Source organism: Pseudochaenichthys georgianus, chromosome 8 (genome assembly GCF_902827115.2).
Source record: "Pseudochaenichthys georgianus chromosome 8, fPseGeo1.2, whole genome shotgun sequence".
NCBI classification, from domain to species: Eukaryota; Metazoa; Chordata; class Actinopteri; order Perciformes; family Channichthyidae; genus Pseudochaenichthys; species Pseudochaenichthys georgianus.
Genome location: NC_047510.2, coordinates 15,954,559 through 15,982,055, shown reverse-complemented (window position 1 = coordinate 15,982,055; position 27,497 = coordinate 15,954,559). Strand labels below are relative to the sequence as shown.

Here is a 27,497-nt window from a genome sequence, read left to right as displayed (position 1 = left end):
GCTACATTTCAATGTTCGCATTCGCAAAATGGTCTCAATCTGCTGCAGTTAAGAACTGCTAAGTTAACTGCTGCTAAGTTAAGAACTCTTAGAACTATTATCTTTGTCTGAGACTGCTTCACATGCTGCAGTTTGGCTCTGATGTCCCAATGTCATATCCTCAGACAGGAATTTTGTTATTTTTCAGAAAGTCGGAAAAAGTTGTTAAACTCAGGGGTATCAACTAAATGAAATAGGAGCTAATTCTTCATTAAAATCAACCTAACTTTGAAATTGTCAATGTTTTATTAACTTAGACAAACCACCTTAAATTAAAAGCTTAGTGACTATGCATGTTTAGGAATCTAATCATTTCTGCATTTAATTTATTTCATCTGTATGTTTATCTGACAGTTTCTAATTCCCTATTACACATCCAGCAGACACTGAGCATGTATTTGTATTTAAGTCCTGGGAACAAATATTTGTCTTTTAGGCTGCTTGATGTTCACCTTCCCTCGTCAACATAACTGTGTTAGTTTGCTGTTTGGGAGACGATTCCCTGTACATTTGTCATTTACTTGTAGAAAATATTGAAATTGAAAAAGCAACAAAGCTGCAGAAAGAAGGTTTTCATTATGCTTCAGCAATATAAGAGATATATTATTGTCATGTATAGTTATTGGCCCTTTTACTGTCATATTTATTGTTGATTTTATGTTATGTTTATTATTTCTGCACGTTATATTACTGTTGCAATTATTTGCATAACAGATTCATCTTGTGATTTTTTATCTCAAATAAAAGATTATTTTGTTGACTATCACTTTTAGCCGAGCCGAAGATGACAAATTCAGCCACTGGACTACAAAATAAGACATATTTATTTTGATAAAAAACTGAGAAAAGCACAAAGACATTATTGCTGCAATATGTGCAAATTGTGACCAATATAACTTAAAGAAATTGTCCACTATAGTCATCTGCAATTGTTTCACAACCCAATTCTTGAAAATAAGTGCAGGGAAAGACGGAGTCTCTGAGACATTAAGAGGAAGGCAAAATCAATAACTATAGCCGTCCAGCTATCGTCTCATACTTATGGTGAGATAAAGATGTGGCTACATCTTTATCTCACCATAAGTGTGAGACGATAGCTGGTTGGCCTGATCTGCAGAGAACTGTATCCTCCTGTCCCGAGAACAGTCTCATTGGCTCGATGCTTATTGGATTGCGTGCCCATTCCCACAGCTCCAGCGGGTCAAATGACTGGAATGTGTAGCTCACGGCTGCTAAGTAGTCTATCGATCAGTCAGCTGAGCCTGTGGGCTGATGGGAGGTGCTGCCGCAGACAGTTGGCAGGCTAGTAATGGGGAAAAAATACGATGCATTCCTGCACAGCTGAGAGAGAGGAGTCCATTACAGAAGGCAATCAAGTGTACAGTATAACTCAAGTTAATGGGGAAATGCCAACCCAGTCTCATAAAAAAACGTGTAATAACTACGTTGGTCCACAACATAGTTATTACACCTCTGAAATTGTAAAATGCCTACGTTTTTTTTCACCATTCATTCCAATGGCTGGCGTCTATGTCACGTGATCTTCACATTTCTCCCTGCAGAAAAAAAAAACATGGTTAGTTTGGCGAGTAAAATGCCCTTTGATGTCATTTGATGTGAGAAATATGAGTTGTTATTTCAGATTATGTGTGCAGTGGATGTACATGATCTTTAGTTTGCTAGTTATTACGAAGATTACTTCAAGAAATTGTGTCGATACAACGTTTTCATTGTTACCAAGGTGGTTGCTAGGGACGCTGCTATCGATATTATTTCTGTTATGTTGGGTAAAATGGTGTTATCTTTATTGCTACCCCCTTCCCCGTCAATGTATAGTGTTGGTCCACAGTGCAAACGTATTAGTTGAACAAAATCTGCATCTAAAATTGTGGCATAGTGTGGTGCCGAGAGATGGGAGTCGGAGGCGGGGTATCAAAGGTACAAGCTAGACTTTTATTTAGCATCTCAAACGTCAACTTCCACGCACTACGCATGCGTGGAAGTTGTGTGTGAAGTCTGAGAGCGTGTAGCTCCCGTACCAAACTTTTTGAGAAATCAGGTTATGATCAGATGAGCAAGTTGATCACTCAAAGTTTATAGCGAAATACGATGTGGGGAATGTAATGCTACCAAAGAAACCAAACAAAAAGGCTAAAGTGCCATTGAATGAGAGCAGCGGTCTTTCGGGAGTGATTGACACACAAGCAGCAGAGGAGAACGCCATGGAGAGCGGGGCCTCGCAGGTGAACCACTCGGAGCTGGCGGTACTAATACGCTCCATAATAAGAGAGGAGATAGGGGCTGCTTTCGAGAAATTCCAGCCGCAGCTTGATGCTTTAAAGGGAGAACTTGACTCATGTTGTCAGAAGCTCGGTGATATGGAGGAGGGGATAACCGACATGGATTGTAGGGTTGCTATACTCGAAACCGCAAATGGCAATCTAATGAAGGAAAGCAAAGAGTTCAAAGACAAAATAGAGAGGATGGAGATTCAAAGCAGAAAGTTTAATCTACGTGTGATTGGACTGAAAACGGACATTGAGAAGAGCGATCCCATTGCCTTTGTGACAAACTTTTTAAAGGAGGTGTTCGGAAGTGAGCTCTCATGTGAACCGGCAGTCGAGATTGCATACAGGATTGGGCAGGGGACTGATTTGAGACCCAGACCTATGATTGTCACTATGCAGAGATATCAAGCTAAGGAAGCTATCTTGAAGCTGGCAAGAAGCAAGGGAGAGATTATTTTCCGTGACATGCGAGTGAAGATATTTCCTGATATTACTCCGGATGTTGCCAGGAAGAGAGCCCTATTCAATGACGTCAGGATGAAGCTGCGCAAGGCTGAGGTGAGGCATGGGCTATTGTTCCCCGCAACGCTCATCGTAACCTTCAATGGACAAACCAAACTTTATCGGGACTGTAGTGAAGCTGAGCATTTCTATAAAACAGTGATAAGCCCGGTTTCAGTTCAAACCAGAAATGAAGGTGGGAAATGACTGATTGACATCACCAGATAGATGGTATGATTATACATATAGGAGAAGAAATTAATTGTATTATGAAAATGGAAATTGTTGCAGTTTTGGTGATCTCCACAATTGTTTTATTTTCTCGTGGGCCAATATTCACTGGTCTATGAGTTATCTACTCATTTATTTGAAGTTATTTACTTCATCATCTGCGATTATGAATTTATTTTTATTAGAGACAAATTTTAACTTGTCTCTATTGTTGTTTATTCTTCCTAAAATGTAATTGTGATGTATTGATTAGATCTAGTGTTGCGAGACATTACCATGAATATATTTCATACTATTATTTAAAATGTTCGGGAGCTACCGTGAAGCTCGTCTAATTGAGCGAGTGAGTATGCACATTTATAGCAATCTATGTGCAGATAAATGTTGGGTTATGTATGTGATGGTGTGTGTGGTTGAAATTGTGTTACATGTATGTTTTAGTTCAGCTCTCATTTTGATAGGAAGTGAAAAAGAGATAACATTTAAATTGCCATCTTAATGTTGAATAAGTTACCAAGTAAAGGGTTTAAATTGGCTCACATAAATATATGTAGTTTAAGAAATAAAGTGTCTGAGATAGAGGAAATATTATCATGTGGTATTCATTTGTTAGCAATATCTGAAACTCACTTAGAGATGACACATTTAATGACGCTGCTGTGGATATTGATGGATATAGAATATTTAGAAAGGACAGGAATGCATATGGAGGTGGGGTGGCAGTATACATTCAAAAGCAAATACCAGCTAAAGTGAGATATGATTTGATGTCTGCTGATATTGAAGTACTTTGGTTGCAAATTAATTTACCTCACTTGAAACCTTTGTTGGTAGGATGTTGTTACAGACCTCCAAATGCAAACTTAATTTATTTAGACAAATTATGTGAAATGTTAGACAAAGTTTGTGATCTTGACAGAGAGATTTATTTTATCGGAGATTTAAATATTGACTGGAATATGTTGCACTGTGCCCTTAAAAACAAGCTGCAGACAATAATTAATACATGTAACTTGGTACAAATGGTGACTAAACCTACTAGGATATGCATCAAGAAAGATGGGTCAAAAAGTGCAACTTGTATTGATCATATATTTACTAATTTTAGCCATGTATGTTCTCAGGCAATATCAATTCCAGTAGGGTGTTCTGATCATAATTTAATAATTATCGTGAGAAAGACAAAGGTGCCAAAAGCTGGACCAAAAGTCATTGTGAGGAGATCAATGAAATATTTTAGTGAAGAGTCATTTATCCAGGATGTTCAAATGATATGTTGGAAACATGTTTTTGAGAAAGTCGATCCAGATGATGCTCTTGATGTCTTCAATTTGTTATTCATGCAGGTGATTGATAAACATGCTCCACTTAGAAAACAGACTGTAAGGAACTTTAGAGCACCCTGGTTAGATGAGGAATTAAGGGATCTAATGAAACAAAGAGATGATGCAAAAAATGTAGCTCTCTCATCAAGTTATGAGTCAGATGGGCACATTTATAGAAGGTTAAGGAATTATGTTACAGCATTAAATAAAAAGAAAAAACAGTTGTATTATGGAAATAAAATTAAAGAGATAAAGGATGACAAGAAAAAACTGTGGAGCTTAGTGAATGGCATGATGGGCCGTAAGCCGAAATCCACCTCAACATATCTTGAGGTGGATGGGACATTTTTGACGAAACCAGTACAAATTGCTAATCATCTGAATGATTATTTTCTTGATAAAGTAAAACATTTGAGGAGAAATATGAATCAAACTATAAATAGTAACTCCACATTTCTAATAAAGGATTTAATTATGAAAAATAAGAAGTGTACATTTAAAATAGAAAAAGTGACAATTACAGATGTTGAATGTCTACTAGGTAAATGTAATGATAAACCACCAGGAGTGGATAATTTAGTTGGTACATTTCTTAGATATGTTGCTAATTTTGTTGCAGAGCCTATCTGTCATATTATAAATTTGAGTATTGATAAATGTATTTGCCCACAGGCATGGAAAATAGCAAAAATTATTCCACTTGCAAAAAATCCAGCTGGACCATTTTCTGGTACAAATAGCCGTCCAATAAGTTTATTACCAGCATTAGCAAAGATAATGGAGAGAATAATTTTCAATCAAATACAAAAATACTTTGAAGGTAACAAACTTAATACTGTGTATCAACATGCTTATAGACCTGGCCATTCCACATGCACCGCTTTAACACAAATGACAGATGACTGGAAGGGCGAACTAGATAATAGGAAGTTAGTGGGTGCAGTACTACTCGATTTTAGTTCTGCTTTTGATGTCATTGACCATTCTTTGTTGTTACACAAGCTGGAACAATATGGTTTTCATTTGGAAACGCTGAAGTGGTTAGAAAGTTACCTGACAAATCGAAGTCAAACTGTTTTTTTTAATGGAAGTCTCTCAAAGATGAAAACAGTCACCTGTGGAGTACCTCAGGGTAGTTGTTTGGGACCACTTTTATTTTCTATTTTTACAAATGACCTACCATTAGTGTTAGAAAAAGCTAAAATTGTAATGTATGCAGATGACTCAACAATATATTATGCAGCATCAACTACAAGAGAGTTGACAAATGTTATGAATAAAGATCTACTACTGATATCAGAGTGGGTCATAAATAATAAGTTGGTACTTAATGCGGAAAAACAAAATCGTTATTAATAGGATCAAATCATCAGTTAAAAGGTGAACCAAAATTGCAACTACATTTAAACCATATTGAAATTGAACAGGTCAAGGAGACAAAATTGCTAGGTATAACCCTGGATCATAAATTATCTTGGTCTAAACAAATTGATAATGTTGTATGTAAAATGGGAAGGGGTGTGTCACTTGTAAAAAGAATTGTAAAATATTTGCCTATGGATGTCAGTAGACAAGTTTTGGATGCTTTGGTTCTGTCGCAGCTTGATTATTGTTTGGTTATATGGTCTAGTGCTGCTGAAAAAGATTTAAACAAACTACAAGTAGCACAAAATAAGGCAGCACGATGTGCACTGCAGTGCTCCTACAGAACCAGAGTCACTGAAATGCTGGAGACACTGAAATGGTTAACTGTCAGACAGAGGTCAACTTATATTTTATTGAATTTTGTCAGAAATATTACAGTGACTCACTCACCAGATATATTATCACAAAGGTTTATAGCGCAATATGCACAACATAACTATCAAACACGACATACAATAGAAGGAAGGTTTGTATTACCCAAATCTAAATCAAATATGGGACAGAAAACAGTCATGTACAGAGCCATGATCAGCTGGAACTCTTTACCGGTTCACATCATTCAGGAAAATTCTCAAGTACATTTCAAATGGTTGCTAAAAAATTATTTAAGTATTACAAAGTAAATTTGAACTGTGCCTGTGGCTATGTATGCATATATTATTATGTACACTTATTTGTATTTACTTTTGTTTGGCCTTAGGATGGCGATAATTGGATGACCATTTTAGTTTCACTTCATTTCACTGTAAATAGCATGAAATTATGAGCTGTTTTGTTTTGTTTTAATTTTGTTGTATGTTTATGTATGTTTTGAGTGTGTGAGGACCCCAGGAAGAATATCCAATGCTCATGCTAGTGCTAATGGGGATCCTAATAAAGACAATAAAGACATAAAACACATGTAAACAGCTTCATGCCCAGGAAGCGAAGACCGGCGGAGACAGGAAGTCCGGCTCACTAAAATGTCCGTGCAGAACAATACCCTAACCCATAGATCCGTGGGTGAATAATGTCAATCACCACAATAGATACGTTATTTTCCCCTGTGCAATTCTCCATTTACTCAACAATAACACGTAATTATCCTTGTGTTTATTTATTTGTTTGATTAATAAACACAAGTTGGAGTCCGTCAGGACCGAGGGTCGGAGCAGCTCATTTGCTTTACAGAATATTACACCCGGAAGTAAGTATTCTCTCCGCTTCGCTTGACAAACCCCATGATAGTCCTCAAGCTCTGTGATTGGAGAGTGTGCAGAGCGTCGAACAGCACTTGAAATGGGATGGAACCACGGCAGACTGTCCAAAACTGGATTTGAACGGGTCCACCGCGTCCCCCCCTCCCCCACCCCGTCCCCAGAACTACACATGCTGGCTATTGTGTGTTTCGCAAAAAATGTTCTCTATCTATGGCACGTCTCTACTGGGAGTTGTAGTTTTAAAAGACGTTTTCATATTTCCCATAATAAGAAGTTGCCAGTATTAAACTGTGTACATCCCTGGAGGTTTAGGGGATAGGAAACACTCAAATTTAAAACATATAATTAATAAATGGGTGAAAATTGCTTGTGCCCATAATGGGCAGCATTAATATATACCCACATGTCAGCTAAGGTCAGAAGAGCTTTATTTAACAGCTGGTCTTATGTCTGTGACCCCTCCTGTTGTTCATTGATGAGCCTGAAACATGCACTTGTCAAGGTTCAGAGGCACATTGTGCAAATATGGCAGTAGCCATCGATCATCTTAAGATAAGATATACTTTATTGATCCCAAGTTGGAAACATTTGCGTTACATCAGCATGTGTATAGTTGTAAATATGCAGTGGTGTTTATTTGTAAATCATTTAGTATAATCACACAAATTCCGTGTTTTATATTTAATAATTCTGTGTTCTTTATTTATTGATTGTTCAATACCAGACAAGGTCGGAGATGAAAAACTTTGGTCACAGGTTCCTCAACAGTGCATTACAAGACATCTTTCAATATGTGTACCTCCACCATTAAATTGTCATATTCTGCACATTTCTTATACTATCTACATACATCTTATAAGAGTATAATACATATGTATAATATCAGTTAAAATAAGTGCTTCAACATAGTTAACATTGCTGGAGGTATGCACAAATATTGATAGATGTCTTGTAATGCACTATTGAGGAACCTGCGACCCAAGTTTTTCATTCAATGCAGAACTACACCACAGTTGTGTAGGCCTATATGATGTCAATAAACCTTAGAAAATCTTGAAATCTTGAAAGGGATGTGCAAAATAGTCATTATATACAGTCTTTACTTAACTATTAGTAGAGAATAACGAGTAATGAACATACTTTATAGGGATTCTATTAATATCTAATAATAAAATAATGAAATTCAATAACATGCTTTAACCACTAGGTGTCCCTTTATATCAGCTGTGCACCTTTATGGTGTAAATACAGCCTATCTACCAATTGGATCAAATATAAAAGTCCGCCGAATTAGTGTTGATACTGCAAGGAGACACATTGTGTGAAAAGAAATGTAAGATGTTGTTTAATTGTTGATATATTTATGATCCACGTCACGTTTCCAGTGTTGGCGGCAGTTCCTCATGTTTGTCTAGAAGTCTTCTCATCAGGGCTCTATAAATACCGAACTACGGCAGATATGTAATATTTAATGCAGCCGAACCGTGTATTACAATGCCGTTATGTGATGACTTTCAAAGAGAAAAGCAAGTACACTCGGAATAAAGTGTTTTCGGTCTGTTTCCGGTATTTGTTAATGACGATGTGCTGTGAGATGTGAGACTGGAATTGCACAGGGGGAAATAACGTATCTTTAGATGCGGATTTTGTTAAACTAATACGTTTGCGCTGTGGACCAACACTATACATTGACGGGGAAGGGGGTAGCAATAAAGATAACACCATTAAACAGTTACACAACATAACAGAAATAATATCGATAGCAGCGTCCCTAGCAACCACCTTGGTAACAATGAAAACGTTGTATAGACACCATTTCCTGAAGTAATCTTCGTAATAACTAGCAAACTAAAGATCATGTACATCCACTGCACACATAATCTGAAATAACAACTAATATTTCTCGCATCAAATGACATCAAAACGCATTTTAATGGCCAAAGTAAGTTTAAATAGGCATTTTACACCGAGAATAAAACGAAGTTCGGCCATGTTTTTTTTTTCTGCAGGGAGAAATGTGAAGATCACGTGACATAGACGCCAGCCATTGGAATGAATGGTGAAAAAAAACGTAGGGATTTTACAATTTCAGAGGCGTTTTCGTAGAAATACTACGTCCTACGTTGTGGACCAACGTAGTTATTACACGTTTTTTTGTGAGACTGGGTTGGAAATGCTGTTCTTTACTCAGTTCATACATTCCAATTGTACTACTGTCTTGAAATGTGGGAATACTGTTTTTATCTTGACCACCAGTTTTGTGTTTTATGAATTTTGAGAGTTTTAGGGTTATAACATTTGCCTGTATTCCACTGAAACCAACTTATGTTATAAAAGAGGACATTTAACATTTTTAGAAAGAAAAAGCTGGTAGTACCATATTTATTTTTGTGCTTTAAGCAAATATTCTTATTGAACCCACTTGCCACCCCTTATAGCATGATGAGTAGTTTTATCTCAAATAAAAATATTTGGCTGCTCTTATTTTAGTGTGAATATGAGTGCCAATACTTTGGAGAAAATGCTTCAATAGGCTAGCAATATTACTGATAATAGAGGAATCCCTTAACTGTTATTACAACATTATATGAGTTTAGAATATGTTACTTACCGGTATTCTTGTCAATAAAATAATACAATAAATGGTATAACATGTGGCATAAGCAGGTGAATTAGATATAGAATCTTATTTTGTTAGATTGGATCCAAAATTGGAAAATCCCGGATAAAAAGTGTATGATCATCACATACGTTTAATCCGTTTAATGAATGCCGGGGATAACTAGATCACACATTATCTCCTTCTAGTTTTCCTAAATGCACAAAACCAAATACAACTTCCCCCGTTTCTTTAAAGATCTGCTTCCTTGATCTTACTCAAACACATGTTCAAATCAAGCCCTGCAAATGGAAATAATATGAACACATGCCCATAGTCACTCTTTACATGCAATATTTACCCCCTGTAGTATGGCAGTCACAGTGTGACCTAGTGCCCAAGATTAAGGCCTGGCAAAGCCAGATTTAGCCTCCCGGCAGACCAAATCCCAGCTTTTGAGAGCCTGTGAGGAACACACTTCTGAACTCTAATGCCAACACACTGCCAGCAAAGTCTTACACAAAAAGCTACATACAACTTCAGAGGGCTTCAAAACTGCACCGCAGCAGATGCAGGATTTCTGGGTTAAACATCAACCCCACCTCCAAAAATAACCTCATGATGACCCATATGATTCATGGGGAACTAACAAGAACACTGAGAAATTATTCAGTTTTTAAAGGTCCCATGACATGGCCATTTCTACTGACCATAATTCCATTGTTGAGGTCTACTGGAATAGATTTACATTGTTCAATGTTCCAAAATCACATTGGTTTCTCATACAGCATCTCTGTATAGTATGTGAATTCACTCTCTGTCCCAAACGGCTTGTTGGAGCTCCTGCCCCCCCCTCCCTGTGAGCCCAGTGTGCTCTGATTGGTCAGCTCGCCCACTCTGTTCTGATGAGTCCATCACCGTTACAGCGGAACATCAGTGATTATGCAGAGCTGCCAAGTCTCACCCTTTGAGAGTGAGAGTCACGCAATTTAACCTCTTCACACGCCTCACGCCACACTTGCCATTTCACACGCTTTCCCCCCCTCTCACTACTTTATAATTATTTTTTTATTTAATGATATATTTCCATAACTTGTTGCTTGAGGTTTGCCGTAGTTCGAGTCAGGGATAGGGTGAGCCCGCCCTATTCTGCCCCCGATTGGCTGACCGAGAAAGGCACCGTATATAAACCAATCAGAGGCAGCTTAGGGCGGGTCATTGCGTCTGGTCTCTATCCTATGAAGAACCCATTTTCATCTGAAGCGGGAGGTCAAACGGTAGGTAATCACTTCATTTTAATTTTACAAACACATTATTTTTATTTTTATGAAGTCAACGGTGAGTCTGACTACGTGAGCGTTACACAAGCTGCTGGTGAGCAGTGTGGCAGGTTGCTGCGGTGGGTTTAACAACAAACAACCGTGAGTTATAGCCGTGTTAGTTAAATCATCACGCGTGTGTGAGCTAATGGATGCTTGCTATGAGCTAAGGGCATTTACAGTACTGTACCTGTGTTGTTTGCATTTCTGTCTAATAAAATATTCAATCAATCAAACAGTAACATGTAGCTATCTTTTAAGACTGGATCATTCATTCCTTAACTGTACTTCGATTTCTGTCTGATGTTTGTCTGTTAGTTTGAAAGTCTGAAAGATGTCAGATAAGAAGAAGAAGAAGAAGCAGCAGAGAGAGATCTGCTGTCATTCTGGGCCAAACTTGCCAGGTCAGAGGAAACAGTGGAGGAGGCTTTGGATCTCTCAGTGAATGACAGAGCGGAGGAAAATGAGTGTCCAGAGGGCACAGAGAATGAGACTGCAGAGGAGACAGAAGATGATGATGTAGAAGACATCTACATCCATGGGTGCCCTGTGACGTCATCCACAACACTGCCAAACAGGCTGGCCTGGGCTTTTTGGAGGTGAGTTGAATCATGTGTGATTTCTATGACCAACCATATCCGTTATGCCTAATGTCAAGTCTAACAGGTTGTTTGTTATGCTGTGGAGTCATGTGATTATAAATCATCATGTATTGCAGGTGTGTGGATTTGATCCAGAGGATCTGACTGGATGTGGGATACTGGTTTAAAGGAAGCACCAATCGTAAAGGTTACCTGACAGGTATGTGCAGTCCAAATGAAATGCAGAAGAGTTAAATTAAATTGAAATTAAGATGTTCCATTCTTGTCATAGAATTCTGTGAGCTCCATGGAAGCGAGTATTTAGAAATACTTATGCACGTTTCCATTCCATGGTTGAGCCTGGAGAGGTGTTTGACTCGTATCCTGCAGCAGTATGAGCCACTGGCCAGCTACTGCTGCCAGTACTACTACTCCAAATGAACGAACGAGTATTATAACAGACTGAAGTAAGTAAATGTATGTAGTATGCACAACCTGTGTTTTTTGTATTCACAGATGAGAAACAACCAAGGTTCAGGAGGCTGTTGGAAGCATTCTCTAACCCAATGACAGAGGTGTACCTGCTGTTCTATCAAGCAACGTTGCCAGTCTTCTCCACCTTCAACCTCCTCCTCCAGAGAGAGAAGTCCTCCATCTTCCTTCTACATGATGAGGTACATTGGGAAGGTTGGGATACAGTATGCTAGTAATAATGTACTATGTTTGTTCCTTTTTTCATTAGCACTCTACTTCTAGATTACATTTAATTTTGAAAATCTTTTCTGAAATACAAATTTGTAGATACGGAGTTTCATCCGCAAGTTGCTTTCGAAGTTTCTGAAGCCCGCAGCACTGCAGCACCGGGAGCTGCATGAAATCCTCTATAAGGACCCATCAAACCAACTGCCAGGTAATCCTCCAGGTTCCACATCAGCAGATGCACATACACTATCCACTCACTGATCTCACTCACATCGTACTGTTGGTGTTTGTTAGAGGGCTGCTTGTGCAGACAAGTTATGAGTTTGATCATCTCATCTCATCACACACGACCACAATGGAAACAAGTCCACAGGACTTTCCTATGTTCTCCTTTTAGCCTAAATGAGTGCCTGTACCTTGTGTCACTGATGTGATGAAGATACTTAAAGGGGTGCTTTCAAGTTAGCTATTGTGGTTGTTGATGATTGCTAAAGTGACTCAACACCGGTCTCATTCCCGGTCTCATACTGACATGTTGGTGTTGGGAATGAGAACATATTGCATCAATCTTTCTCCAGAATCGCACACAGCACCTTAATGAGGTGACGTTGTTGATTTATTGTGTCTCTCGTAGGAGAAAAGCTGGTGATCGGCTTCACTACTCGAGGTACACTCAACAGGCTCCTTGATGCAGGAGACATTACACCGCAGCAAGTGCAGAGGTTCCAGCAGGCAGCAGTGGCGTTTCTGGTGAGGGCTGTGGAGTCTGCCATGAAGAAACTCCCCATGAGAGAGCCCCTCATAAAACATGCCATGTTTCTGGATGTCCAGCAGAGGGCAGCGTGTGGAGTGGAAGACGCCTTGTACTTTGTCCACAGGTTAGTTGGGGTATCAAGTCAAGTACATTTATCTATAGTGCCAAATCACAACACAAGTTATCTCAATATACTTAATAAGTAGAGCAGGTTAAAGACTATTGGCACATTTTCTTAATAGATTGTAAAGTTTAATGACCACATCTGAAAAACAACCTCAGCTACATTACTTTACCAGATCAGTGCACATTGTGTTCTTTTTAGGTTTCTTGAACTTCTCCCATACAACGGACCTGATGAGCGTGACAAACTGGGTGAGGAGTTTCTGGACTACCAATCCATGGACATTGCCATGCCCGAAGACCCAGCCACGTTCGACATAGAGAACTTTTGGGGGAACATGGCATCAATGAAGAATAAGGTAAGAATTATTCTGCACCCTTTGAAATACCCATTGACGTAATCAACTTAATTCTATACAAAAATACTTGAGAGTAATTAGGCTTCCTACATTTTTCAAAGGTGACCGGGATGAGCAGATTTGGGAGGCTCTCTCGTATTGCCAAGTTGGTGTTGGTACTTCCGCATTCAAATGCTGATGCTGAACGAGTGTTCTCTGTGGTGGGACTGAACAAAACCAAAACCCGAAACAGTTTGGCTCTTGATGGAACTCTGTCATCCATCATGACTGTGAAGATGGCAAACCTTGAGCCACAGTGTTTCAAATGGGAGCCCCCTCCCTCTGTCATCAAGGCATCAAAATCAGCCACAAACACCTACAACATGAGACATGTCATGTAAAAGAAAAAAACATAAACAAAGACATGCACTTTATTTTTTTATAATATATATTATATATATATTATTCAGGTTCTAATGTTGTTACACTTAAAGAAAAAATGCACTAAAGGAAAAGGCTGCTATTGGTTCTTAAAAGGCTGCTATTGTTTCATTATATTGACATTTTATAAATAAATGTATTTTATTTGTTAAACTTTTTCTTGTTACAATTGTTTTCATTTCTACTTGTGATGGTCAATTATTAACACTATATAAGCATGAGAAGGCCGACAGTGCAGGGAGAGCAGCTGGCATGGGGGTGAAGACATCACAACAGTCTTAATGTTAATTTAAATTGAGATATTCCTCTAAATCGACATTAAAAAAGGTAAAAAAAACGCATCAACCCCAAAAGTCTCACTCCTACTTTTTACTGAAACTTGGCAGCCCTGGATTATGTGTTACAATGGCGTTTGTTAGCAACCAGAAAATGACACCAGTAATGACAAACAGATGAGAATGCTGCATTTGGACCTGGGTATCGTTATGTCACTATACTCAGGAAGAAAGAAATGGAAAAAGAAAAATCTCCAACGAGGCGTTCTGGGGCAGCAGACAGGTATTTTCTGTGTTAGAGTTTTACTCGCTACAGGGTGTACTTTGAGCAGACCGTTTACATGCAGAAAACGCTACATAACACACAAGGGGACGGGTAATAATCAGAAAAGCATGTCATGGGACCTTTAAATGAAGGTCGATTCTTGCTAAAGCATGTATGATTCACATGTGTATATATGTAGTTTAACTGAAAAAATTGATGCCTTTGATTACTGTAAACTAAAGGCGCGCTGTCTAATTCAATGTTACTCACCAAATCACGTGTAGGTTGTCACTACCCGATCCGTCCCCCTGCCCGATCGGTACTGCGCATGTGCGAGATGGTCCGCCTTATTGGACAACTCCGGACGGCAACCCAAGATGGACACTTGACACAGTGGCTTTTAGCAAAGCTCAAAAAGAAAACTCGAGAGATGAGTTATTGTTATTCCAACGTGACTTCACTATTATTTAACAACTATTTTTATTGGGTTCTTTTATTTGGGGATAAGTACATTTTCAGAATAAGTGAGAAATGGATTTAACTTCTGTTAGACAGCTATCATACTACTGAATACATATTTACTGTGAATGTATGCAAAAATGTATGGCAGCTTCATTCTCGACTGCGATCTAACAAACGTTTTGGAAATATGTTCTGCAGAAATCTTTTGCAAAGCCTATTTCTAAGGATTATAAATACAGAATTGTTTGCGTTACTTTTCCTAGTTTGTAGTCTTCTTCTTCTTTTCTGGCCAATCCTGGCATTTTATCGCCACCTGTTGGTCAGTTTAGTAAATTCTAGTAGAATGGTCGTTAGATAAATAAATAAAAAGAACAGTTGGCACCCTCATCGTAATGTGTGTGATTAATATCTGCTTAATCAACCGATTGCTCTATTTTAAATGTTTGACAGAAAATCTGATTGTACAAGACAAGTCAAGAAGTATAAAGGCAAAAAAACAAGGTATGATATGAATTAAAGGTGCTTAAATTGGCTTGGGGTCTCCACAACCTCAAAAGCACAATATAAAAATACTAACTTATCAGTGTCATCCTAATCTATAATGATGATTAGTGACAGGGAGAGGCTGTAAAATACACAGAAATGCATTATAATTAAATAACGGGAAATGTAAGCAGTATTAACAAAGCCACCAAAGATGAGAAACATGATCGTTGTGTTTACATTAATTTATTTGCATTCACACACGCACACACACTCATTCTGTGCCAAAGATATTCAATTATTTACATAGCCTTTACACACTTAAATAGCGCACTGTCTCAGACACACAAGGATAAATATATATTTAAGAAATGTCAAACTAAATGTATAAAAGTGACAGTTGGCACATCCATAAGACAAACTTTATCACCAGCTTTGCATATTTCCTGTGTCAAACAGACTATTCAAACAGGCACATTTTGCAAATGCAGCTTAAACAAATACAGAGAATATTTAGCTGAAGAGGCGATAAAATAAATCCCTTTAAAAATACCCAGAACAAGGGATCCAGCCCCTTTAGTCTTACAAGATTAATTTGTCTAAAAAATCATCAGAAAAGTATCAATAAACCCAATATTTAAAGTACGTTCCATTCCAGGCTAACCATTGGTCGTAAACTTAACATACACTCTAGTGCAATTATCAATATAAGAAGCTTCATTTATAAAGTCAACATGATTTCTTATAAGTATTAAAAAGTCAGATTCAGAAGAAAATGTCCCTGAGCAACAGTGACACCTACTGGTTATAAGTCGCAACATTCAGCTTTCCCAAAGAACACAATACCTCAAATAAATAAATGTTATCAAAATGTCATCCTCTTATGAAGGAAAATCTTTGGTTGCTGTTTATCAATAAAAAATTGTTCTTACTCAAAGCAAGTTCAAGAACGGATACATGTTCCTGGTCTTGTATACCCAGAGTTTAAATCAGTGGCTTCTCTTTGATCCGTGTTCCTCATTTTCACACAGATGTCCTCAGTTTTTACTGTCCTCTCCTGGTAAGAAGTAGGGGTTCTCATGTCCTTGAACCAGATATGAGTAACGAGAGGGATTTTTACCTGTGAAGGTGTTCATTCCATCTGGGTTGAGATCGTATGATCCTGACTGAAACGTCAGTGGAAACAGTCAACATGTTAGTATCTTTCAGAGAAGACTATATACACAAACACCCACCAAAGCCAATCACACATACAAGTAACCCTCACCAATATGCAGTGAAAATGACTACTCCCCCACCTAGCATCAGCTGAGGTTCTCTGAACTGTCACTCACTACATTAACATGTAGATGAAAGCACACGGCTTTCCACAACAATCAGATTCTCATGAAGCTCCACATCACCCCGGGAATCCTTCCACCGTTATTCTCACTCTGTCTAAATCATCAGCAGGGGGAATCAAGGCAAAATCAGAAACTAAAAGCAAAGCCATGCCTTACCTTTTTCCATCCTTTCTGCTTCGGATGAAACCCCTAAAGCAACACACTGGGAGTCAGGCCAAGCAGGGAGCATGGTAGGGAGCTATGTGCTACCACTATAAATATACATTCTGGATGAGTGGGTTGAACATTGTGATGTGGGTAGGACTGATAACATATCAGCAAAGCATTGAATCTGTCTCTGAAATGACGAGATGATTATATACCCAGTGAGCAGGGATGTGTTGATTTGCAGGTCAAACATATCCAGGTGTTTAGGGCTAAGACTGAGTTAAATGTGTGTACAACAAAACATGTTTCAGCGTAACTAGGGTAGCTCCAGCCATTGAAACAATATATATGTTTCTAGAAATGTACATGTCTAATTAAGCCAGATATTCACCTCACCTAGATGTATTTTTATCCTGTAAATTATCAAATCTATGCTCATTGGGTTGAAAAGCACATGCAAAATTGATGTAAGATGTTGGGGCAACATTGAACAAACGAAAGGCTGATTTAGTGGTAGATCGACACTATGCAAGACTGTGAGTTTAGGATTATTGGTAAGTGATTGATAGGTGTGATAACTCACCAATCCATTGGTTTGATGCTTTTTGACATGAGCGCTGCCCTCATCTGTCATCTCTATGGGGGTAGCGGCATCCCAGTTAGAGGTGGCTCGGGGGATGGGGGTGATGCCAGTGGGCCAGGGATGGTCCTCTGATGAGTATGGACTGCGACTGAGGTCTGGCTTGCTCTTTGAGCTTCGCATACTGATGCACAGAAAATGTAAAATGGTCATGCAATAATAATTGTCTTTGTTTCCAAAGCTTGTTTAAATTATTCCTGTGTCACAGAGCTACACTGTTGTTCAAAAACTATTAAAAAAAACAATATACATATCCACAGTCTTTTTTACCACCAACGTGTTGTAAGTACACTGAAAGATGGAATGAATTGCAAATATTTTTTTTACAAATAGAAACATATGGAATATCACCAGCCTTATCAAAAGTGATGCTGTAACAACAAAACTAAAAGACTTTTTAACAAAAATAAAACTCAACTTTTCTGTCTTTTGACATGAATATTACCCAATGCGTTTTTTCTGAATAATTACAGGGCTAATGTTGGTCAAAGTGTATGTAAAGGACTTTTTTTTATATATCCTTACCGGAAGCAGTATATGAGCAAAGTCAGCAAAAGGATGATGAGAACTCCTCCCAGTACACAGGAGATGACCACCACTGCCAGCAGAGCAGCTGTAAATACACACATAAAGACATTTAGATGTTTACGGGTCCACACATGACTGTTGCTACTGCATTGTTTAGTCCTTTGTTACTCACAGTCGTTGCAGTTGAAGCCAGCATATCCAAATGCACATCTAAGAGACAAAACACAGCGATTGAACACAAGATTTGTTGAATATCAATTAAGTTTAGCGTTGAATCCACATGGGGGGGCCACCTACACATCCACATGTCCCAAACATACAGTAATACACAGCCATCCCACACCTGCACATGCTAAACATAGCCTTTAAACAAAATGTATACTCACGGTTGACACGTGTCTCCCACTGCCCTTTGCCCACTTGGACACGCTATAAAAGAGAAACACAATGATGAAACAAACAATCAAACAAATACACGCACACACACAATGTTTTTACAAAATTAGAATGAAATGTGAACATAACAAGATACAGTTTCCCACTCAGAGTCACGGTAGAAGGAGATGTACAGTACGGCTGGCTGCACACGCAATGACAGCATGAGCATAATAAAAGCCTCTTCATGGACCATTTTAAATAAGCACATAATGGTACATTATGTCGTTGCTGGGAAAGAAAATGCATGCAGCATTTGTCGTTCTTTTACTCTTTTAGAGCTCATCTCCTTAGTCACAACCCTCAAAAGAAAAAGACAGAGAAAGATGTGATTCTTCAATGTGTTTCCTGGGAAACAACCCCCTAGTAAATACAGAGAGATAAATGAAGTAAGGGTCGACATAGAGAAAAGACTACCGCTCTTGACCTTGTCTCTAAGTCTGGCTCCCTGTTATTTCTCCCACTCATTCTCACACACAAGTATTTCACTGAGGATAAGAAGGCTCTGTGACAGTTTTCTAAACTGAAGCGCAGTTTTTAAGACTTCACTTCAGCTCTATTTGGATCCAGGAAGCACTCTTACCTAAACATTTTTTGTTTTTACATGAGGCTTTAATAATCCATAATATAGCAGCACATTGTAAAGTGTACTTTTTTTTAACATGACATCATAAATGCTAAAGTATGTTGTAGTCTACTTACTGAAACCTAACACTAGTCAATATGAGAATAAAGAATATTTAGTAGTTGCTTTAACCTTTACAGCTGCTGTTTGAGTACAGGATAGAGATGTAGCCCGCTCTGCAGGAACACAAAGGCCGGCCGTTTGTATTTGTGCACATTGTAGTTGAGACGTCACAGGGTAAGGGTTCCTGCACACACAGGTTTGTACCTAAAACAGAAGATTTTAAACAAATGTAGGATAAATACCTTTCTTCTCTTCTTTAATTAATGTAGCCTGTTACTAGCACTACTTACCTATAAACGTAGCATCAGCCAATAATGTATTTTCTGGATTGGCTATAGCCTCTTGAATGGCCTGATCAACAGACTTTTGAGTGGTGTTGGTGTTTTCAAAGATGTTATTTACAATTGCCTGCACACTTCCTGGTCTAAAAGAATATAGAAATGCATCAAAAGATGTTAAACAATTTTTTTTTAATATGGAATATAATATTTAGCAGTTGGAGACGAAGAAAATACTTACTTAAGCTGCACAACATCAGACTGTTTATACCCCGGCTGATTCTTCAGGGCATTTCTGAGCTGTGCAACCGAAAAAGCATGTGGTTAAAGCACTGTAAATAATGTGTCAACGAAATTCTAAATGCTTTTGTGGGATCCCAACCTACCGTTGTTGAGATCTGAAACGCCGTCTCGCGGAATATTACAGAGGACCTGTTGCTCATTTCATTTTTAAATGTCAAGGAGGTGAGATGAAGCTTGCCTGAGAAAACTTGGGCTGAATGAAGAGGAGAGGAGAAAATAAGGTGGAAGCTTCAGCACCAACACCCTGCAATAATTTGTATTTTAGGCATTTCTCATCTGACCAGACAATAAATGTTATTGTGTTCTTACCTTGTGCACAGCGGCCATTTACCAGGAAGCTACCAGAGAGACACTGACAAGTGCCATTAAGACAAACGCTTTCAAGTGGGCATGGGACGGAAGGACACACTAATGGAGAAAAATGGTTTGTTAAAAACTAGCCATCAGATTTATTTCTTATGTGAACTGAGTTTGTTTAACCTGAAATAACTTGAAGAATTTACATAACATTGAAATAGTTGTTTTTATGATATTGATTATAGCCTTATAATCATTTAATGCAACAAATCAGCAAAGGTTTTTTTTCTCATTTAAACTGTTTTAGCAACAAGACATTGAAACAATCATCTCATCAATTTGGATGCTTGTGTATGCAGGATTTAATTCCAACCAAGAAATAGATTACGTTTGGTTAGTGAGGTAATTTATGAAGTTCTGCACCACCAGGAACTTTTGGAAGATACTAACCTATGACTGGAGGGGTGGGTGGGGCTGCTGTGGTGGAGTTAGTGGTAGTGACTTCTGTTGGTCGCAGGGTGGTGTCAGTGATGATGGTGCCTGTACTGATGGTGGAGGTGGGGGTTGGGAGGGTGGTGGATGAAGCTGATGCATCGCCAACTGATGGTTCAGGTGATTGAGTCATAGTGGTATATATGGTCACTGTAACATTCAAAAATATGTGAAGATCAGTTAAAGGATACAGATAAGAGAATATCCAACAGAGCTAGTTAGCAAAAGTTAGCATACTAAATTAAAATGGTGAACATGATAAAAAAAACCTCATTAGCATCACCATGCTAGCATTGAATACTTTTGAGCAGCATCAAATGGAGTTGAGCTGAATCCTTCAGTGTAAATTAGACATTAGCCTTATCAACTAGGCCTATAGGAAATGTGTTTAAAGATAAAGGTTAAATCGCTGTTTCATTCAAAAATCTGCATTGAGAGACCTGAAAACCTGGCAAACTGATGGAATATGCAGCCTAACTCCTGGTCTTTGCTGAATTCCTACTATTCACCAGCATTTTTTTGTAAAGTTGACTTTGTAAGAATTAAATAACATTGTTCCTACCTCCTGGGTTTGTTGCTGAGGGACTAAGGGTGGTAGTATTTCCAGTGGGGGCTTGAGTGCTACTGCTTGGGGAGGTAGGGAGATAACTGGAGGTGGTGATGGAGGTAGGTGAAGAGGGTTGGGGTCCGGCTGTTAGGTTTGGGTTTGTGGTGAAAGGGGAGGGTGAGAGTGTGGTGGTCATCACAGGAGTCTCAGGAGAGGTGTTAGTAGAGTTTGTTAGTGTTGCTGTAGTCAGCACAGCTGTCGAGCTTTCTGAAGCTTCTGTAGGAGTACTTGCTGTGCTTTTGCTTGTTTGTGTGGTTGCTGGAGTTGTTGTGATGTTGCTCTGCTGTGTTGTAGTTGTAATGAAAGTTGTACTGTGGCTGGACTGTGTAGTCTTTGTGATTGTAGTTGTGATGTTGCTTGTAATCGCCGTAATGAAAGTTGTGTCACTGCTTGTAATTGGAATATTGGTAGTAGTGTCGTTGTTTGTGATCGGCATAATGGTAGTTGTGTCACTGCTTGTAATTGGCATATTGGTAGTAGTGTCGTTGTTTGTGATCGGCATAATGGTAGTTGTGTCGTTGTTCATAATTGGCGTGTTTGTAGTTGTGTTATTGCTTGTGATTGGCGGATTTGTAGTCATGTCTCCGGTTGTAATCACCGCAATGGTAGTTGTGTCGTCGCTTGTAATTGGTATAATGGTAGTTGTGTCGTTGCTTGTAATTGGTATAATGGTAGTTGTGTCGTCGGTAGTTGTGTCGTCGCTTGTAATTGGTATAATGGTAGTTGTGTCGTTGCTTGTAATTGGTATAATGGTAGTTGTGTCGTCGGTAGTTGTGTCGTTGCTTGTAATTGGTATAATGTTAGTTGTGTCGTTGCTTGTAATTGGTATAATGGTAGTTGTGTCGTCGGTAGTTGTGTCGTCGCTTGTAATTGGTATAATGGTAGTTGTGTCGTCGGTAGTAATTGGTATAATGGTAGTTGTGTCGTTGCTTGTAATTGGTATAATGGTAGTTGTGTCGTTACTTGTAATTGGTATAATGGTAGTTGTGTCGTTGCTTGTAATTGGTATAATGGTAGTTGTGTCGTCGGTAGTTGTGTCGTTGCTTGTAATTGGTATAATGGTAGTTGTGTCGTTGCTTGTAATTGGTATAATGGTAGTTGTGTCGTCGGTAGTTGTGTCGTTGCTTGTAATTGGTATAATGGTAGTAGTGTCGTTGTTTGTGATCGGCATAATGGTAGTTGTGTCGTTGTTCATAATTGGCGTGTTTGTAGTTGTGTTATTGCTTGTGATTGGCGGATTTGTAGTCATGTCTCCGGTTGTAATCACCGCAATGGTAGTTGTGTCGTCGCTTGTAATTGGTATAATGGTAGTTGTGTCGTTGCTTGTAATTGGTATAATGGTAGTTGTGTCGTCGGTAGTTGTGTCGTCGCTTGTAATTGGTATAATGGTAGTTGTGTCGTCGGTAGTTGTGTCGTTGCTTGTAATTGGCATATTGGTAGTAGTGTCGTTGTTTGTGATCGGCATAATGGTAGTTGTGTCGTTGTTCATAATTGGCGTGTTTGTAGTTGTGTTATTGCTTGTGATTGGCGGATTTGTAGTCATGTCTCCGGTTGTAATCACCGCAATGGTAGTTGTGTCGTCGCTTGTAATTGGTATAATGGTAGTTGTGTCGTTGCTTGTAATTGGTATAATTGTAGTTGTGTCGTCGGTAGTTGTGTCGTCACTTGTAATTGGTATAATGGTAGTTGTGTCGTTGCTTGTAATTGGTATAATGGTAGTTGTGTCGTTGTTTGTGATCGGCATAATGGTAGTTGTGTCGTTGTTCATAATTGGCGTGTTTGTAGTTGTGTTATTGCTTGTGATTGGCGGATTTGTAGTCATGTCTCCGGTTGTAATCACCGCAATGGTAGTTGTGTCGTCGCTTGTAATTGGTATAATGGTAGTTGTGTCGTTGCTTGTAATTGGTATAATTGTAGTTGTGTCGTCGGTAGTTGTGTCGTCACTTGTAATTGGTATAATGGTAGTTGTGTCGTTGCTTGTAATTGGTATAATGGTAGTTGTGTCGTCGGTAGTTGTGTCGTCACTTGTAATTGGTATAATGGTAGTTGTGTCGTCGCTTGTAATTGGTATAATGGTAGTTGTGTCGTCACTTGTAATTGGTATAATGGTAGTTGTGTCGTTGCTTGTAATTGGTATAATGGTAGTTGTGTCGTCGGTAGTTGTGTCGTCACTTGTAATTGGTATAATGGTAGTTGTGTCGTCACTTGTAATTGGTATAATGGTAGTTGTGTCGTCACTTGTAATTGGTATAATGGTAGTTGTGTCGTTGCTTGTAATTGGTATAATGGTAGTTGTGTCGTCGGTAGTTGTGTCGTTGCTTGTAATTGGTATAATGTTAGTTGTGTCGTTGCTTGTAATTGGTATAATGGTAGTTGTGTCGTCGGTAGTTGTGTCGTCGGTAGTTGTGTCGTCGCTTGTAATTGGTATAATGGTAGTTGTGTCGTCGGTAGTTGTGTCGTCGCTTGTAATTGGTATAATGGTAGTTGTGTCGTCACTTGTAATTGGTATAATGGTAGTTGTGTCGTCGGTAGTTGTGTCGTCGGTAGTTGTGTCGTCGCTTGTAATTGGTATAATGGTAGTTGTGTCGTCGGTAGTTGTGTCGTCGCTTGTAATTGGTATAATGGTAGTTGTGTCAACACTTGTAATTGGTATAATGGTAGTTGTGTCATCACTTGTAATTGGTATAATGGTAGTTGTGTGGTCACTTGTAATTGGTATAATGGTAGTTGTGTCGTCGCTTGTAATTGGTATAATGGTAGTTGTGTCATCACTTGTAATTGGTATAATGGTAGTTGTGTCATCACTTGTAATTGGTATAATGGTAGTTGTGTCATCACTTGTAATTGGTATAATGGTAGTTGTGTGGTCACTTGTAATTGGTATAATGGTAGTTGTGTCGTCGCTTGTAATTGGTATAATGGTAGTTGTGTCGTCGGTAGTTGTGTCGTCGCTTGTAATTGCTATAATGGTAGTTGTGTCATCACTTGTAATTGGTATAATGGTAGTTGTGTCGTCGCTTGTAATTGGTATAATGGTAGTTGTGTCGTCGCTTGTAATTGGTATAATGGTAGTTGTGTCGTCGGTAGTTGTGTCGTCGCTTGTAATTGGTATAATAGTAGTTGTGTCGTCGCTTGTAATTGGTATAATGGTAGTTGTGTCGTCGCTTGTAATTGGTATAATGGTAGTTGTGTGGTCACCTATAATGGTAGTTGTGTGGTCACTTGTAATTGGTATAATGGTAGTTGTGTCGTCGCTTGTAATTGGTATAATGGTAGTTGTGTGGTCACTTGTAATTGGTATAATGGTAGTTGTGTGGTCACTTGTAATTGGTATAATGGTAGTTGTGTGGTCACTTGTAATTGGTATAATAGTAGTTGTGTGGTCACTTGTAATTGGTATAATGGTTGTTGTGTGGTCACTTGTAATTGGTATAATGGTAGTTGTGTCGTCGGTAGTTGTGTCGTCGCTTGTAATTGGTATAATAGTAGTTGTGTCGTCGCTTGTAATTGGTATAATGGTAGTTGTGTCGTCGCTTGTAATTGGTATAATGGTAGTTGTGTGGTCACCTATAATGGTAGTTGTGTGGTCACTTTGTAATTGGTATAATGGTAGTTGTGTCGTCGCTTGTAATTGGTATAATGGTAGTTGTGTGGTCACTTGTAATTGGTATAATGGTAGTTGTGTGGTCACTTGTAATTGGTATAATGGTAGTTGTGTGGTCACTTGTAATTGGTATAATAGTAGTTGTGTGGTCACTTGTAATTGGTATAATGGTTGTTGTGTGGTCACTTGTAATTGGTATAATGGTAGTTGTGTGGTTGGTTGTAATCGGCGTAATGGTAGTTGTGTGGTTGCTTGTGATTGGCATAATGGTAGTTCTGTCGTTGGTTGTAATCGGCGTATTTGTAGTAGTGATGTTGCTTGTGGTTTGCATTATTGTAGTTGTGTCGCTTGTTGTGATTGGCGTAAGTGTAGTTGTGTCAATGCTTGTAATTGGTGAAATGGTGGATTGTCCGTTGCTGGTGCTTGTGGTTTGGGTTCTAGATGTCAATGTGTGATCTGAAGCAGGTGTGGTGTTTGCATTTGTGGTCTCACTAGTGTTGGTGGGTTGGCTTGTCTCAGGGCTTGTAGTGGACAGCGTTGTACTGCTGGTTGGAGCTGATGGAGAGTCAGTTGGGCTGCCGGTGGTAAAATAACTGTTCTCATTTATGGTGCTGCTGACTGCTGCCGTGGAGGTACTGGACTCAGTAAAGTACTGGGAGAAGGTAGTCTCTGCATGGGTGGAGTCTGGTTCCATAGTAGTAGATTCTGCAGTGGCTTTTTCTATAGTTACAGTAGCTACTGAGGCTGTGGAGTGCTCTGTAGTGGATGGTGGTGAAGTTACAAAACTGCTGGTTGAGTGACTGCTGCTCGGATTTGAACTGTCAGTTAAGCTCATGTGTGATGTTGCAGGACTGGTGGATGTCTTGTCAATCATTCCTCCATCGGTGGAGACATTTTGTGTGATGGGATCTGTTGCTGTCATTCCTGCAGAAAAAATAAAGCACAAAAAGAATCAATGTGTGCTGTACAGCATTAGAATAAGAATATAGAGGTGATGGATTATTATAGGTCTGCTGCTGCTGTGTGGTGAGATTGAACCAGACATCTAAGATGGTGCCAGGTAGATCACCTTTTAAAGTAGGGGGAAAATGAGTAAGGCTGAGTACTTACTATAGCTGCTAGTGGCCCTTTGCTGGCGGCACATGTCCTTCCCCCTCTCTACCCCTTTCCTGTGTAACATTAGAGTACTGAATAGTAAATTAAATAAAAAAGCCCCCAAAAGTACATTTAGAAAAAAAACAACTGTGGACCATAATTTAGAAACAATTAGCCAAAATGCAATAAAATGCTCCAATTTCCATTTCAATATACTAATGTAATCACATGCTTTCATTAACATCAAATTGTTAACCTTGATCCTATCACCTTTCATGTGAACACACATTACAATAGGCTATGTGCTTAAACTCTTTGCAGCTATTTAATTACGGGTTTATAAAGTGATAATATGTTAAAATGTAAATTACTGTGATATCCTCTGCAGATATACGGTCCTATTACTGGAAAACTGGATGGTTGCCGATGTATTAGAGTGCCCTTGTTGTATGTATGTATGTACCAATTTAATTTAGTGTTGTTATGATTTATTTAATGTAAAGTAATGTAGTTGTCCTGTGTATATATGTATTGCTTTTGGCTCTATGTCTTCGTCCTACAGTATGTATGTGATTTTTTGTATGCTGAAAATCAATAAACATATTGATAAAAAAAATGGGAACCTTGAACACTAGCTTAGTGTCTTTCTAAAGGAAGCTTGCTGTGTACTGTGATGTTTGTGTAATTTTATGATGTTACTCAAATGTGCCAAATACCAACATATTTGTCCACTATAATGGAGGTAAAAAACAAAAGTTCATTTCCCCAGTATTGCTGCTATTAGTCTTTAATTTATAAGAGGACAACTTTTCCAACATGTGATATTGCAAACATCTTAGTAGTTTGATGACAGACCGTTAAATGTATATTTACATTTTTATTTAAGAGATTGTGCTCTTGAATAAACATTGGGTGTGCATAAGTAGACAAAAGGTGTGATTCGGCAGTTAAAAAAACAGGTAAATGTTTACAATACAGAAATCACAAGTGCTGCCAACTTAATTTGAACTTCTTAAAGGAAAGAGCTGCCTTCAGTGTGGTGATGTGACGCCTGTTACCATTTAGCCTGCTCCCATTGGCAAGGCAAGGCAAGGCAAGGCAAGGCAAGGCAAGGCAAGGCAAGGCAAGGCAAGGCAAGGCAAGGCAAGTTAAGTTTATTTATATAGCACTTTTAAACACAAGGCAATTCAAAGTGCTTTACAAAAAATGAAAGACATTAAGAAAAAGGCATTTAAAATCAGTCATTAAAAAGAAAAGCTAATCAAATAAACATTAAAAGAAAAAATACATGGATAAAAGTTACAGTGCAGTCTAAGATATGAATAGTTCAATTAAAAGCAGCGACAAAAAGAAAAGTCTTCAGCCTGGATTTAAAAGTAGTCTGAGTTGCAGCGGACCTGCAGGTTTCTGGGAGTTTGTTCCAGATATTTGGAGCATAATAACTGAACGCTGCTTTTCCATGTTTAGTTCTGACTCTGGGGACAGAAAGCTGACCAGTCCCTGAAGACCTGAGAGATCTGGATGGTTCATAATTTAGCAGGAGGTCAGAAATGTATTTTGGGCCTAAACCATTCAGTGCTTTATAAACCAGCAGCAGTATTTTGAAATCTATTCTTTGACACACAGGAAGCCAGTGTAAAGACTTCAGAACAGGAGTGATGTGATCCACTTTCTTAGTGTCAGTGAGGAC

At 38.7% G+C, this 27,497-nt stretch overlaps 2 protein-coding genes and 1 long non-coding RNA gene across 3 annotated transcripts in view; 2 read left to right on the top strand and 1 right to left on the bottom strand.

The window, feature by feature from the left end:
* The first annotated feature begins 11,310 nt into the window (after positions 1-11,310).
* On the top strand, positions 11,311-11,900 carry LOC139434318 (uncharacterized). The gene is made up of 3 exons (XR_011643677.1): positions 11,311-11,525; positions 11,645-11,727; positions 11,800-11,900. It is a non-coding gene; the product is annotated as an uncharacterized lncRNA (long non-coding RNA).
* Positions 11,901-12,028: 128 nt separating this feature from the next.
* LOC139434317 (uncharacterized) lies at positions 12,029-14,018 on the top strand. The gene is made up of 5 exons (XM_071204178.1): positions 12,029-12,181; positions 12,309-12,417; positions 12,844-13,087; positions 13,289-13,445; positions 13,547-14,018. Exons 1-5 carry the CDS (start codon positions 12,074-12,076, stop codon positions 13,823-13,825), a joined length of 897 nt encoding a protein of 298 aa, XP_071060279.1. The 5' UTR covers positions 12,029-12,073; the 3' UTR covers positions 13,826-14,018.
* A 1,588-nt stretch (positions 14,019-15,606) lies between these two features.
* Positions 15,607-27,497, bottom strand: part of LOC117451684 (mucin-2) — a 19,086-nt gene continuing 7,195 nt past the window's right edge. The window contains exons 2-16 of the mRNA XM_071203886.1: positions 24,700-25,636; positions 22,204-24,272; positions 21,064-21,132; positions 20,460-20,609; positions 20,022-20,120; positions 19,796-19,905; positions 19,651-19,709; positions 19,422-19,555; positions 19,201-19,335; positions 18,395-18,437; positions 18,181-18,218; positions 18,006-18,093; positions 17,424-17,604; positions 16,850-16,882; positions 15,607-16,516 (exon numbers count right to left, since the gene is read on the bottom strand). Coding sequence (XP_071059987.1) covers positions 16,388-16,516; positions 16,850-16,882; positions 17,424-17,604; positions 18,006-18,093; positions 18,181-18,218; positions 18,395-18,437; positions 19,201-19,335; positions 19,422-19,555; positions 19,651-19,709; positions 19,796-19,905; positions 20,022-20,120; positions 20,460-20,609; positions 21,064-21,132; positions 22,204-24,272; positions 24,700-25,636 — 4,274 coding nt within the window. The 3' untranslated portion in view covers positions 15,607-16,387. The remainder of the gene's footprint in view (positions 16,517-16,849; positions 16,883-17,423; positions 17,605-18,005; positions 18,094-18,180; positions 18,219-18,394; positions 18,438-19,200; positions 19,336-19,421; positions 19,556-19,650; positions 19,710-19,795; positions 19,906-20,021; positions 20,121-20,459; positions 20,610-21,063; positions 21,133-22,203; positions 24,273-24,699; positions 25,637-27,497) is intronic.